This window comes from Etheostoma spectabile, chromosome 12, assembly GCF_008692095.1.
Source record: "Etheostoma spectabile isolate EspeVRDwgs_2016 chromosome 12, UIUC_Espe_1.0, whole genome shotgun sequence".
Lineage (NCBI taxonomy): Eukaryota > Metazoa > Chordata > Actinopteri > Perciformes > Percidae > Etheostoma > Etheostoma spectabile.
The window spans coordinates 10,492,122-10,507,139 of record NC_045744.1 but is presented as its reverse complement, the minus strand read 5'-3'; the positions used below and the strand labels follow the sequence as shown (position 1 = coordinate 10,507,139).

Genomic DNA, 15,018 nt, shown 5'->3' with positions numbered 1-15,018 from the left:
CCTCAATTGAAGCCATTCCTCCAGGCAGAATGTCTAAGCAACAAATACAGGCAGAAAAGAACACCAACAGGGGCGACAAGCCGTAAGTATGGAACCTTATTCCTCTGGCTAACCACCCAACTACTACCTCTCTCACTCAACCCTAGTCTTCATGCAGGCTAGCGGCGGGATAAATTAAGCACAAGCCCAGTAACCCGGTTAACTTTCAGCATGCTGAAAATCACCTAGACAGTCATGGAGTGCACCCGAGCAGCTCCTAGAACCGCTCTAACCACCCGCTGCACAAAAATAACAAACTAAAACAAAAAAAAGGTCAATGGGGACAACGAGTGTCACACATTGCTTATGCCTACCAGGAATAAAGGTTCCAGACAACTCACCAGCCCTCAACCCCGATACCTGTAAGGTAAAGACACCAGAGCCGGTCAAAACAGTGTGAATCACTCCCTGAAAAAAGTGTATTTACCCTTACCAACTCAGATCTCCAGTTTTAATCAAGATCCCAGACGAGCCCCCATTTGTTACAGCCTGGCTCAAAGCCAGCAACAAAAAGGGAGGTTTCACACAGATAATGCAACAAAAATGAGATTTATTAAACTAAATACAACAATAACCTAACTGAACCCAAAACCAAACGAAGAACAAAATGGTGCTTGCTCCTGAAGGACCAGGTGAGAGAGTGAGACTCCCAGCAGGGCAGGCCCTTATGCCTTCTGTAGGCCACGCCCACCCGGCCAGGCAAGACGACCCGCCCACTCTCAGCACCTGCAACAAAAAAAAGAGCAGACATAACAGGCCGGCATATTGGGAAGGGCCGTCACAATAGTGAACACCATGGTTTTGTTGACAAGCTTTTAAAAAAAAATAATACCGATGGTTCTTCTTTTATTTCCAGGTAACGACGGTCATAAAACAAAAAATCAGAGACTTGGGGTGTGTTCACAGTGAAAGAAAAGAAACTGTACTCCTACATCCCAGATATTCTAGGGCCATTCTGTCCAGAAGGCTCAGAAGTGGGACCGGCCCAAGATTTCACTTAGGCCTGAAGACCCAAGACGGCTCAGTCTTCTTCCTGTACAACCACATCCAAACTTTTACAAGCACATGGTCCACTGCAATATCATACAATGAACTGTTGTCATATTGATGTTTCAAGCCTATTATTATGAACAAATAAATTATAGGTATACCCTACACCTATTTATGCCAAAGAAAAAAATGAAAATGAACTATCGGTGTGACACAAATCTATCGTTAGGAAGGACAACCCGCAGGAGGGCCTAAAGCTACTCCTGAGCATCTGAAAAACCTAATAAACCTGCTGAACCGGATAAACCTGCTGAACCTGATAAACCTGTTGACCTGATGAATGTCAACATGGATAAACCCGGTTGGTTGGAACCTGTAATAATTCTCCTAGGCTTTTTTTGACATGCCTGGTGTAAATATCTGTGCACCGCCTAATCTACATGTTCCTCTGATCAAACCACTTTCTGCACAAATATGTGATATAGGGCCCACCGCTTCTTCGGGGGGAAATTCAAACATTTGTTGTTCCTCATTTGTTATTGTGTTAGTCTTTGTTGTTCCTTAAATTATCATCATATAGTGCAAGCTTCTACTTTAACTACATGTAAGTTCAACTTCAACAGAACTGTATTTCTGATGCAAAAGAGAACAAGGTCAACCATAATGCCAAAAAAATAACATCAAATCTTTTGTAATCTTTATGGTTTTGGCATGCCATGGCACATCAGGAAAAGGAGTTGTCATGCCGTATTTCCATCACTTTACAAAAAAACAACAAACAGCCCTCTGCAACCAGCTGTGGAAAAGACTTCTTCAATCTTTCTTGGTCTTGATAAAAACTTTGAAAAATGGCAAAAAATTGACCAAAAAATGCACTGGAGGTTGAATAAACTGCTACAAAAAGATATGTTGGAAATATTGTGAATGTGAAGTCATGTACGCACACACACGTCTGCACACTCACACACAGCTAAATAAGGAAAAGCAAGGTTTTGGAGGTCCACAGCCATGCCCACTGTTTTCTGGGCAAATGAATGGGGTTGTAGTAGGAGTCATCCTGAATTAAATAAATAAGCAAGCAGTGGTCATGGCAATGGAGGCGGACGAGCTGGGAAACAATGGGGCCTTTGGCAGGATGCTGGTCTCCTAAGTGTCCTCCCTGTACTTGGTGGTGAGGGGTTTTGAAGAAAAATGACCCATTGTCTCTCTCATCCTGTTTCTGAGCCTGAGCAGTGAAACGATGCCTCTGTATGCCCGCCCAGGATGACCTACCAGAAAGCATAGAATAAGCTCCTGCATTATCCACATGGACAGGTAGGTAGAGCCTTCATTCTTATTCTTTTTCTGTGAATTATCCTGTTTTATAGTATGCAGTTGTTGGCTTTATTTACAGAATTGTTTAAATTGTTTTTGACCAGCATTTAATTTCAATTCAACTGGAGAATTAATTAATGCAACTTGAAGTGGCTTGTTACTTTTTTGCCTAAACATATTTTGGGCATTTTCTATTCAATTTTAATAGTGGGTATTTTAAGCGACACCATGCTGAGAGGTTTAGTTTCAATATCACTGTCTTGCATTGTGTGTTGTGTCACATGGCATTTGTTTAGTACTTTAACCTTGAAAATCTATCTGACTTTGTTATCTGATGGACGAATTGTACTTTGGAAACATTAGAAAATTATATGAGCCAATGAGTCTCAAATTGATGTAGTTCTAGTAAACCATTAAATACTAAAATAAGTTATTGCTTCATGTCCTTTAATTTTTTTATTAATTAATTATTTTAATTTTTAGATTTTATTTATTTATTATAATTTATTTATTTTGCCACTGTTTCTTTAAAGCAAAAACATATTAGGTAGAAGTTTTGCAAATGAAAAATAGAAAAATTATCTATATTAGTGATACAGAGGTGCAATCATTAACAGGAAAGCCATGGCCAAAGCCTGAAACAATGGGACCACAGCACATGAAACAACCCTTCCTATTTCAGTGTAGCCTCCATGTGAACTAGTTGATGGTATCTTAATGAGATGCTTTAAATGCCTTAAATACTGTAACTTAACCTTAAAGGCTTTTAAGGATTCAGCTCTCATGTTTGTGTAGTCGAAAGGATCTGACAGGTTGGTTTATCACCTAATGTTCCTCTGTGTCACATGGGTCATAGACCCCATAATGTGAACTGTTGACCACATGTGTGGAGGGGCAAAAACAGACTTTAGACCATGATTCATGAAAGTCATACAAATTCCAGAATGTTTGTTAACCATTGTTAACACATGATAGTGATTGTCCAAGAGTCCATGTAAAATGAATAATTGATTGCCATCTAGTGGAGGAAAACATCCATTGACAAAAGTAAAACTATTCCTAGAAGTAAGTGTTTTTTTTCTATTTACTGTAGTTAATGCAAAACATTCCCAATCACACATTAACACACAATTTGACTTTGTTACTTCTGTTAGCCAGTGACTTTAAATCAGCAGATTGCCTTTTCTTATCACTGGCTTAATAGCTGAGCTTTAAATGTGTTCACCAGTATACTATACAGTATGTGCTTATATACGTGTTTGATCCAAGCTTTCCTTGCATAAGTTTACGCCAGAGAGAGAGAAGGTGTATAATAGTGTAATCCTTCAGCGTTGCTAGTCCACTAAATTAGAGAAGGGCAAAGGCAATAAGGCATCTGGAAGGAAGGAGTTGCAGTAAACATATCTCTGGTAGTCCAAATGACCCTGACTAGGTCTACTGCACCTTTGGGCTTGCCCCAGAGCAGCTGCTGACATGGCCAGTTAAGACAAGATAATGTCAAAGATTAAGAACCTCCAGCTCTGAAAGCCAGGCGCTGTTATTTTGTTCATTTGGATGGGTAGTTGTGTGTTGGATTTCCTGCACTGAGGAAGTTTTCCTCAGCATGTGAGTGTAGAAATGATGACAGGGAATTAAACAATTAAGAAATGTGTTATGATCTGAAAACTATTTTATTGATTCACTTGTTTGGTTGAGTATTTAATTATGTATTGTGTCTTATCAAGTGTAGGACCCTGGTGTATACATTTTTAACAAATCACATTATCATCTCCATTTTCTAATAGGGACTCCTGTAGTCTGAGAGCTGTCAAACAAATCTAAATTAGTGGGCTCTGCTCATGATCTATTAAGAGGGCATGTATACATACTGTTGTTCTCAAACAATATTATCACTAGAGTATTCTAACCCTAACCCTAACCCAGTGTTTACAACTTTTCTGTGAAACTAGTCTATATCCAGGACGTTCCACCAATTGCGCCGGTGCAGGGCAAATTCCGCTGGATATTCCACCAATTCCGCCGGATCTCACTCTTTTCGGACGGATGTCCTGTGTACCTTCCGCTTTCTTTGTGTTGTACTTTTAAACTCTGGTCGATTTATGAGGACTATGGTTAAGAGCTCCTCAGATCTCTGCAGGGTAAATTGAGACAGCTAGTTCAATCGGAGTTTTCTGTTGCACGACTAAAACAACTTTTTAACGTACACATGTTCCACCCAAACAAGTTCCTTTCCAAGGCTATTTCGCAGTGGCAGCGCGGCTCTGCTCAGCACCCAGCACCGCCCAAGACGATTATCATTGGTTTAAAGAAATATCAATAAACCAGAGCTGTTTTTCTCCCATCCCAGATTGCTCTGTAGAGTATTTCAGGGAAGTAAAATAAACAGAACCTCCTTCTAAGGCAGGAAACAGGCATTTTTTCAGTGGAAGATAAACTATATTAAGACTATTAAAATGTTGCTATATGTCCTCATTTTCTCCAGGGCTTTAAATAGTTTGACATGCAATTTTAAGTGAGTCCAGATGTATAGTATGGAATGAAGATGACGGCTTTGTCTGTTATGTTAAATCATTTCAGGTGGAATACAATGTTTTTTTAATTTTATTTACACATCAAACATATTAACCAAATAAGTTGTGGTTGTTTAATTGTACAGTATTGGTGGGGCAAATTTTTAGATACAAGTTGCTTTGCTCATGTTGGAGATGCTGAGCCCGGGCTGAGGGTAGTTGTTGGCATCCACCTCAAGGCTTTTCATCTCAGTCGCTTCAGTGGAGTCCAGCCTTAGTGAAATGGCACGGGACGCACTCACCCTGGGGGTTGGATAAGCTCGGCTGAGAAACTGGGAGAAAAATGAACAAATGAGATGGGACTGCCACCACTCTCAGGCTGCCTATGGGATAGCCCCCCACAGCCTGGTAAGAACAGTTTAATGATAGTAGTAGGAGAGATGGGAGAGGAGGAGTCCAAGCACCAAGTTGCATGATTTTGGTCTGGTGTCTTGTGTCATTCTTTTCTCTGAGGGGGGGGGGGGGCATCCAAGTCACATGGTGGAGCTTGATCTGTTACATAAACACATACCCTTACAGCCCCCAGTCTGCTTGCATCAACTTTGTTCAGTAAATACATTTGGATAAAACTCTTGTAATGACATTGGTGGCGGCCAAGGAGAGTTGTCGAGATGTTCACTCCTCCATGTTACATCGCTTCAACACTTCAAACCCTCACAGCTCCCCGTGACCTCTTAAAGGTGAAACTGTCAGGGAATAACCAAATCATTCTGTTAAAATAAGTCTGTGTTAGTATACATTTAAAAACAATTGCCATAAATGCATTATATGATTCATATAGCCATTGCACCAAAGCAATTATGCTGATTATTTATCAATTTTGTCTTTAAAAGTAATTTTGAATCATGTAATTATGTAATCTGTCATATTAGATATTTTTGAAAGTTGTTTGCCTCTCACAAATGCTACCCCATCTGCTCTATTTTACATTTAATACTAAATATAACCATAACCTAATGAATATTAAGCATTCTCATTTGGCTACCACATGATGCCAGTCCTTGTGACAAGAGCAATGTCAAACCATATCTTACAGGGGAGAATTCTCCTGGCTCTGGGCAGTCCAATCAATATTTATCAACATGAACTGAAGTTACCCAAAGCTAGACTAGCCTGAATTGTCCAAGGACACAAGGACAGCACATTCAAAACTAGACAGTCATTGGTTTGACTGTGTGCGTTTGTTCACTTTTGTTTTTGCTTAACTGTGATTTATAATTGTGTATTTTTATAATTGTAATAAAGTAAGTAGGAATAGGTCTAAATCAGTTTGCTTCTTTTGTACATACAGTAAAAAGTAAAAACTACTTACTACTTATTTTTTAGAAGTTCTAAAGAGGGAGAATAACATTTAAAAAAGGAAAGTATTTATTTGAGATTTATCACCAAATATAATATTAAACATAACTGTATAAAATATAGATCTGGGAATAAAAACACAAGATTCATACATGTATGACATAATATCACTTAGAGTAGTAGAGCGTAGTGGCAACTCAGAGTGTTAATTCCAGCAAGTTGTTGAGGAACATAAACTCTAATTGACTTTTAGTTGAATGTTCACTCAACAACTGTCTTCAATGGACCATCTGTGTCTTTTGGATGAAAGATTTTGCATAGAGAGGAATGCACTGCAACTTAAAAACACGTGCTTATCCGTCCCTTAGGGATAGCACATGTCCAAAACCCCAAATGCTCTAGTCATTCCAGCAGCATCCCTCGTCTTCTTTTCTTCTCTGCTGCACCAGGGGTGCCGCTACGCCACATCTCCTCAGTCAGACGGAGAGGGGATCCCTGAAGGCGAGGCCTCGGGACGATAGGTCCTGCAGGCCCAGATGGCTGGCTCTTAGAGCTTTCTTTCAACCACAAACTATTCAAACAGAAGGAGATTTAAATGCAAAGTTGCCCATCACGTGCTTGTACTATCTCATTTTTGACATGCCTCGCAAAGTTGTCTTTGCTCTCTTAAGAAAGAAAGTCTGATATTGTTCAAATATATTATGATACAGGACATCAATAATTTTTTTATTATTAAAATGATAAAGAACTGAGATTGATGTGTGATCTGATTGATGGTGGCCTTGCGGGTGTTGTTGAACGTTATTCTTGGCTTTATAGCTGTATACAGGTCATAATTAAGGGTTATTGAGGGCCTTTTGAAAGTAACATTATAATAATAAGGTCACTGTGACAGTGACCAGACACATTTCATTAATAAAAGCCAGACACTAACCCGTTTATCTATTCTCTATTAAACGAAGTTGACTTTAGATCCTTTCCCCAACTTGACAGCAAGGTCTGGCACATACAATAAAGAGATGGAGAAATTCCTTTCCGATTTTAATCTAGCATGAATCACCTCCTCATCTGTACTTTGTTTTGTTATTTCAGACTTAAAAAATAAAAAGGAAGGAAGTGTGTGTGAGTGAGTGAGACAGGGAGAGACTGCTGTCCACATATAGCCCAGCTATGCCATCGTGAAAAAAATACATCCCATGCCTGAAGTAACAACGTGTGTTACTGCACTCCACAGGCAGAGGTGAAAGCTTAAAGTATAAACATCAACTTGGAAAAGACGTGTAGCAGGAGTGCAGAGTGCAACCTGTCCACTGCTCTGTTATCTGGCCATCTGCCTGGACGGAGGATCTAAATGTTATGACACTTGATATGACTGAGCGTACCTGCTGGTTACATTCTAGCGGATCTGCACTGAGGCAAGGTGGCTTATGTCTCGGTGACGTGTCTGTCCTCAAACTCCTTGTCTTTGTCTCCCCAAAGTTGTTTTTTCATAACTGTCACCCACTGTAAACTGGAATGTAATTGACAGATAATATAGAAGTTGCTAATTGCAGTTATTGTGGTTGATGTGTGTGTGTGTGTGAGACAAGAGAGGGATAGAAAAGGAAGAGGTGTGTGTGTGTGTGTGTGTGTTTGTGTGTGTGTGTGTGTGTGTGTGTTGTGTGTGTGTGTGGGTGTGGTGTGTGTGTGTGTGTGGTGTGTGTGGGGTGGTGTGTGTGTGTGTGTGAAATGTGTCACAACTCTATACATCACCTTTTTTTCAATGTAGCTACTGCTGTTGCTGTATAAATGGTGGAGGGCATCTACAGTAGACAGGACCTGCAAGAAGCCAAGCTACATAGATAGATGTAAAGAGAGGGAGAGAGAAAGAGAGAAAAAGAGAAACAGAAAGAGAGAGGGAGAAACCTTCATCATCTGTGTTACAAATGTTGCACATGAGCATTGGGGGGAGGTTGACTGTGTTGCGATTAACACGCTCCCTCAGCTGGGTGTTCATTTCAATCTGCAGTACGATATCCTCAAGTCTGAACCCTTGGATGGGGGTCACTTGCCAGAGGAGGATTTTTTTCTGCCTCTCTGTTTTTTATACTTCCTTCTTGGGCAGAAGGCTGGTGTAATAGAAACCAGACACAAGCCAGAATGTGAGGCATTCACAGCGGCGAGACCTCACTGCTTCATAGAGTGGGAAAACGGAATAAATAGAAAGTCCAGTCTGATAAGTTCCATTATTGTTTTTTCATTTTTGCCATTCTGGAAGTTATTAATAAGACGGAAAAGGCCAGGACATTAGGATGGAAGTGGAATTCAATGGATCAGACTGTGCAGGGAATATCTAGAGAGGGCACAGGAGACCTTCAGGATGGGAAATGCATATACAACTTTTCCAGGTGGGTTGTTTTAGTTATTGTCTTTCCCCTTAAGAAACTGGATTTTAGCTTCCGATCAATTATCAGTGAAACTGTGGACTTTGTAAGATCCTGTGTCTAAATCCACCCTCCTGAAATATTATGGCATGCCTTTGCAGTAGTCTTTCAAATATGGATATATCTGCCATAAAGACAAAGCAATTAAACTAATGTTACAAAACGCTATTCACCCAACACAATACATAATGATTCATGTTTAATAATGTAAAATATAATGGGCCTGCAATTGCATATATGATGAACCACTGCTCTTCCAATAAATATATTATTTATTTTTTTAAATAGTTCATAAATATACAGTATGTTCCTGACTATCTAATTTCTTAAATCATATTACTTTACATATTACTATATTATTTTTTTTAAGTGACTATTTTGTGGAATTTTAATATCAAAAGTGAATGTATTTATTCAATTTGGATATTTTCTGTAACTTTTATACCTCTTTAGCTAACATTGTAAGATGAGATAAGCTGTATTTCTGAAAAATGTAAATCCTGAATCCTGTTTTTCCCTGATTAAAAATATTATAAATATAAAAGTTGTTTTGCATGATGATCTCTGTTGCATAACATTGCTGCTTGACCTTTGAGTAAAAATTAAATTAGTACTGCTTAGAATATAAATCTCTTTTCAGGGTAAACTTTGTTACAATGGCAACTGCATTGAAACCCAAAGACAGACCAGGCAGAAAATAATCAACATCAACCAGCTGTAGAACAGTTTGCAAAACACATTAACACCAGGCGGATATCTCAAGATCACTTCAGTGTTAGGGTATGCTGTTGATGCTGTGATATACAACCGATTCGTTCGAACGTGTACAGTACATCCTCGGTGTAGCTGCTCTCCTGTCATGCCATCCTGGGGCATATGAGTCGCCAACCATAGGTGCCATCTGTCTCCTTTTGGCTGTACCCCTCCCCAGCATCAGCAGTGCTGGGTCTGGAGGGGAGGCCTCATCGCAGAGCAACAAGCCTCTCCTGTTCACTCAGATGGCAGGGGAGATGGCACATCGCACGCAAGGGAACACAGTGCCGCAGTCATGAGATGAACATGAACTCTGCAGCTCTGCCCCATGAATGAAGGGACAGAAGCATTACGCTATCTCCTTATCACAGCTTCATTCACCTCACAGAGTCAAGAGTATGACACTGTGAGGTTTCCTATCATCTGTTATTCTGTGTGTGTCCCATGGCATGATGTGTTGAAATGCATGAGTTCATTATGTTTCTGAAGTGGCTCTCTGAGTGGAGTACACTCTTGTACCAGAATGTTCTTAAATTCACAGCTCGGTCAGTTTCATTTTTGTGTTTTTAGCCTGTCAACCCTCTTGTGGTGTTCACTGTTCAGCGTTTTCTTTGGTCAAAGCTATAATCAAAATGGTTGTTTTTTCTGGTGGGTTTACGTGTGTGGCTGATGAAGTTTTTTTTTCTCTTTTGTTTTAATCTTTACTTTGCTATTTTTACCATTTCAACTCTTGTATAACCTATTTCAATCTGTCAGAAGGACATATTAGAAATACTGTGTGATGTGTGTTTAGAAAGAATGAATGAATGACATCAGCCTATCACTGACATGAATCAACACAAGTCATTGTCTTGTGTTTGGATGTGAAATCAATTGAAAATGAATGGCTCCTCTATATCTGTGCAGATGAGTTGATATCTGCGACATTTGCAATGTCCACGTTATACTGTAGGTTCACACTGGATTATCTGAAATGGCTGTAGTTGGATCAATGATTAATTAATTGACAAAAAATCAATCGGCAGCTATTTTAATAATCATAGTCTTTATTAATTAATAATTATTTTGAACAAAATTGCCATAAATTATCTAGTTCTATCTCTATCGATCTCAATCTCAAATGTGATTGTGTTATTTTTATTAGTCTTCTGTGGTAGTAAATATATTATCTTTGGGGTAATTGAGTGGTGGTTAGATAAAATGAGACATTTAAATATGTCACCTGGGACATTTTATAGCCAAGAAAATAATTGATAATGAAAATAATTGTTAGTTGCAGCCCTTGACTGGATTTGCTTTGGTTTGGCAACTGCACACAGACAGCTCAGGCATTTGTTATAAGGAACACAACTGAAAGAAGCAAATACAGTTACAACATTATACTACAAAGTAATTTATTTGTTTGTTTATTTAATAAAGGGACAGTGCATAATAACGAACATTTCTGTCAATACACCAGAGTTAGCCAAAAGGCTATTTTTTATCTGCAGTCCCTAGACAGATCGTAAAAAGTCACCCTAAAAAGTAAAATTACATATTTACATAACAACATAACAATTCCAATCTTCTTATCTTATTACAATATTAGCTGTGATTGCAAAATTACAATTTACTGACATTGAACATGAATTAATCTGCAACTCATAGCTTTTTCAAGCTCCAACCCAAATTCTTCTATAGGTATTTGGATTAATAATCAATGCTGCATTCTCTCTTCACAGATTCTAGTTGAAAAGCTTGTTAGAGCAACATGAGCTGGAGCTTTCTCACTCGTCTCCTGGAAGAGATCCACAACCACTCCACCTTTGTGGGGAAAGTGTGGCTGACTGTGCTCATCATCTTCCGCATTGTGCTCACAGCGGTTGGAGGCGAGTCCATCTACTCGGACGAGCAGACCAAGTTCACCTGCAACACCAAGCAGCCGGGTTGTGACAACGTATGCTACGATGCCTTTGCCCCGCTCTCGCACGTCCGCTTCTGGGTTTTCCAGATCATCATGATCTCCACTCCTTCTATTATGTACATGGGTTACGCCATCCACAAGATAGCCCGAAGTACAGAGTTGGATCGCAGGAAGCAACTCAGGCTCCGCAAAAAGCCTTCTCCTCACTCCAGATGGAGAGAAAGCCACCATCTAGAGGATGTCTTAGAAGAGGATGAAGATGATGATGCTGAGCCCATGATCTATGAGGATACACTGGAAGTGCAGGAGGCCAAGCCCGTGCCAGTCAGCAGCACTAGCAAAGACCCACCAAAACATGATGGCCGCCGAAGAATTATGCAAGAAGGCCTAATGAGAATCTATGTTCTTCAGCTCATGTCGAGAGCTATTTTTGAAATTGCGTTCCTTGCAGGACAATATCTCCTCTATGGTTTTCACGTTAGTCCTTCATATGTATGTAACAGGGTCCCCTGTCCACACCGAGTGGACTGTTTTATCTCCAGACCCACAGAGAAAACAATCTTCCTCCTCATCATGTATGTGGTAAGCTGTCTTTGTCTAGTGCTAAATGTGTGTGAGATGCTTCACTTGGGAATTGGCACTTTTCGGGACACCCTTCGCATGAAGAGGAACGGCCGCCGGACATCCTACGGCTACCCGTTTTCTCGAAACATCCCAGCCTCTCCTCCAGGGTACAACCTTGTGATGAAGACAGACAAACCTAGCAGGATCCCCAACAGCCTCATCACCCATGAGCAGAACATGGCCAATGTGGCCCAGGAGCAGCAGTGCACCAGCCCAGATGAGAACATCCCTTCTGATTTGGTAAGCCTACACCGGCACCTACGGGTTGCCCAAGAACAGCTCGATATGGCCTTTCAAACATATCAAACCAAAAACACCCAGCAAACCTCCAGAACCAGCAGTCCTGTATCTGGGGGTACAATGGCAGAGCAAAATCGCGTCAATACAGTCCAGGAGAAACAAGGAGCGAGGCCGAAATCCGCCACAGAGAAGGCAGCAACCATTATTAAAAATGGAAAGACCTCTGTCTGGATCTAGAGATAAATATAATTTAGTAAATTAACAGTAAAAACTGATGTCTCCAGAACTCCATTGTGACACAGCTGGAGGAAGTGTGCTTGTGCGTGTGAGTGAGAGATGCGACTTTGGACAATAACAATTGACAATTTCAATCAATCTAGCTGAAGAAGTACGGTACAAAGTTTTCAGAAATTTTAAAAAAAGACACACAAGGAAAATATCAAATCCAGTACATCAAGAATCTTCTTTGTTACTGTAGTGCATTTTGTGCTTGCCATATCTTCTGGACATGGTTAACATGTGCTTATTTAGTTTAACATCTCTAAAATGTCAAAGTATAAACATACTGCTTCAAGCTATTTATCTGATCTACCCTTGACTGCCGCTAAACTGAATTAATCTGATGAAATCTAACTCTGCAAGTGTGTGATTGTACCCTCGATCTAAATTAGAAAACAGTGAAAAACACTGTACAAATGCACAATGACTCATTTCTGAAGAATGATGATTATCGTCAGAAAGATGCATGTTTAATTTTTTGGGAAGTATGTTTGGATGTAGAGCGGATCAGTGTTGCTGAAAGCAGATTCAATGTGAAATATTTTGATAAAGATAATGCAACAGGGTTGTGTCCCTACAGGCTCTCCCAGTCAACATCTGATCAGTGTGATGATCTTCAGTCATTGCGTGCAAAGCCTTTATCTATTTTATATTTTCTAAAGCCTTTCAGTGTCACATTAGAAGGGAAAGGGGTAGGTGAAGAGAAAAGCCGATTTTTTCTAAACTAAATACTGATTTGCTGCAATCTGAAGCAGATGATGCATGCTTTACAAATGGGAACATACAGTATACACATAGACTGCAGTAGAAACCCCATCCTTAGCCATTCAATTAGCGCTAGATTTATCTTATGTTAAGGCATGTTAGGTCTTGAAAAACGACTGTTTCAGTTTTTCTGTCATTGAAGCATATGTTTCTAAAATTGGTTTCTGAGTATTATGTAATCCTGCCTTCACTGTTGTCATACTTCAAAGTGCCTCAAACATTTAAAGACTGTTCTCATATTTTATTCATGAAGAAATAAAATGATTTGAAAGGTCTGATTTCTTGTTTTAAAATGCATCTACCTCTTTGCCTTGTCACACTAAAAGCGATGGCGTGTTTTTGAAGCTGCAAAGTGAAACGTTTTTCTCAATATGTAATTCAAGGTTGCAATAAAGTTTTATTGTTACAACAAATGTGTCTCATATGTTGTAACAAGAAAACGATCCAATCAAAGCCTAAACAAAATACATAAACAATGAATAAAATTGTAAATGACTCATTCATACAAACTGATGTTGGGATGAGATATTGAGTTTCTTCTGTTACTAATCACAGCCAATGTGTCTTAAAAATATACTAGGTACAGGTTGGAACCCCTTTTGCCTTCACAGTACAGTGAACTCATCGTCATGTTCAAGAAACCAGTTTGAGATGATTTAAGTTTTGTAATATGTTGGGTTATCCTGCTGGAAGTAACCATTAGAAGAGTGGTAGACACTGTAATCATAGAGAGATAGACATGGTCAGCAACAATACTCAGGTAGGCTTTGCTCAATTATTACCAATGGGCCCAACGTTCGCTTCCCCGTTCTGATGCTTGGTTTGAACTCCAGCAGATTGCCTGCATATCTACATGTATAAATGCATTGAGTTTCTGCCAGGTGATGGGCTGATTACATATTTTCATTAACAATCCGTTAAACCAGTGTACCTAATGAACTGGCTGGAGAGTGTGTGTACTCTAAGAAGAATTTTTAAATGTATGGGGCAGCAAACTGCAATGAGAAGAATCATAGTTAGTTATATGGAAAATAATTGTTGCAAGAGGGGCTTATCATTTTATAACCTAGAGAATCACACAGCATTTTTTTCTCTTAAACTCCACACCTGCTCCATATTAAGAAAAAAAATCAGTGTTTGTGCAAACTTTAGCAAAAGACGTCATGTCAAATTACAATGAGCTTGTTTTCAAAAAATTAAAAAGTTGGAAAGCTGCTTCTTATACTTGTATACTATTTTTTTTCCAAGCATCTGTATCCTTGTAGAAACCATTTGGTGCACTTTCACATCAGAGGTTATGTTTTTTTTAATCTATTTTTCCATTAGTTTTCTTAGAAATAGCTTGTATGTTTTAATTCTTTTACCTGGTAATGAGTTACACATTTTGTTCCGTAACTACAGATGCATGTGCTCATTTTTTTGTTGTTGCATTTTTCCATCTGTTAAGGGGTTTTACTGAGCAGTGAATGTTTATAGAGCCTTTGTGGGAGCCACGTTAAACTGCATTTGTGGCCTGCTGTGCATTCAGTCATTATAATTAGCTGAGAATCAACATTTGGGTTTTAAATATTCATAATCAGCTGAGTGAAGTAGCTTAATTACATTCATAACTCTAGAGCTATAAAGAGATGATATTTCTTTGCCAATATGTCATGATTTGTTAGCAATACAATAGTCATCAGTTGTGTTGCTGCTTACTTAAACTTCCTGAATATAATTATCTGTAAAAATGACTGCTGATAATGTATGAATCTGAGAATAGGAATTGTATCTTTGTGGTAATTCAATCAAGAGATCTATTTAATTTGTCACATGCAAT

The 15,018-nt window shown here is 39.2% G+C and overlaps 1 protein-coding gene across 2 annotated transcripts; it reads left to right on the top strand.

Moving 5' to 3' along the window:
- Nucleotides 1-2,021: 2,021 nt before the first annotated feature.
- gjc2 (gap junction protein gamma 2) lies at nucleotides 2,022-12,776 on the top strand. Of its 2 annotated transcripts, none has more exons than XM_032532482.1 (2): nucleotides 2,022-2,343; nucleotides 11,110-12,776. In XM_032532482.1, exon 2 carries the CDS (start codon nucleotides 11,139-11,141, stop codon nucleotides 12,390-12,392), a length of 1,254 nt encoding a protein of 417 aa, XP_032388373.1. In that variant the 5' UTR covers nucleotides 2,022-2,343; nucleotides 11,110-11,138; the 3' UTR covers nucleotides 12,393-12,776. The 2 variants fall into 2 exon arrangements, with proteins under 2 accessions (XP_032388373.1, XP_032388372.1); XM_032532481.1 differs by lacking the exon at nucleotides 2,022-2,343 and adding an exon at nucleotides 8,133-8,599.
- The last annotated feature ends 2,242 nt before the right edge of the window (nucleotides 12,777-15,018 follow it).

Excerpts from the sequence above, each read along its gene's own strand:
- gjc2 (XM_032532482.1), top strand. The coding sequence starts at position 11,139 with ATGAGCTGGAGCTTTCTCACTCGTCTCCTGGAAGAGATCCACAACCAC.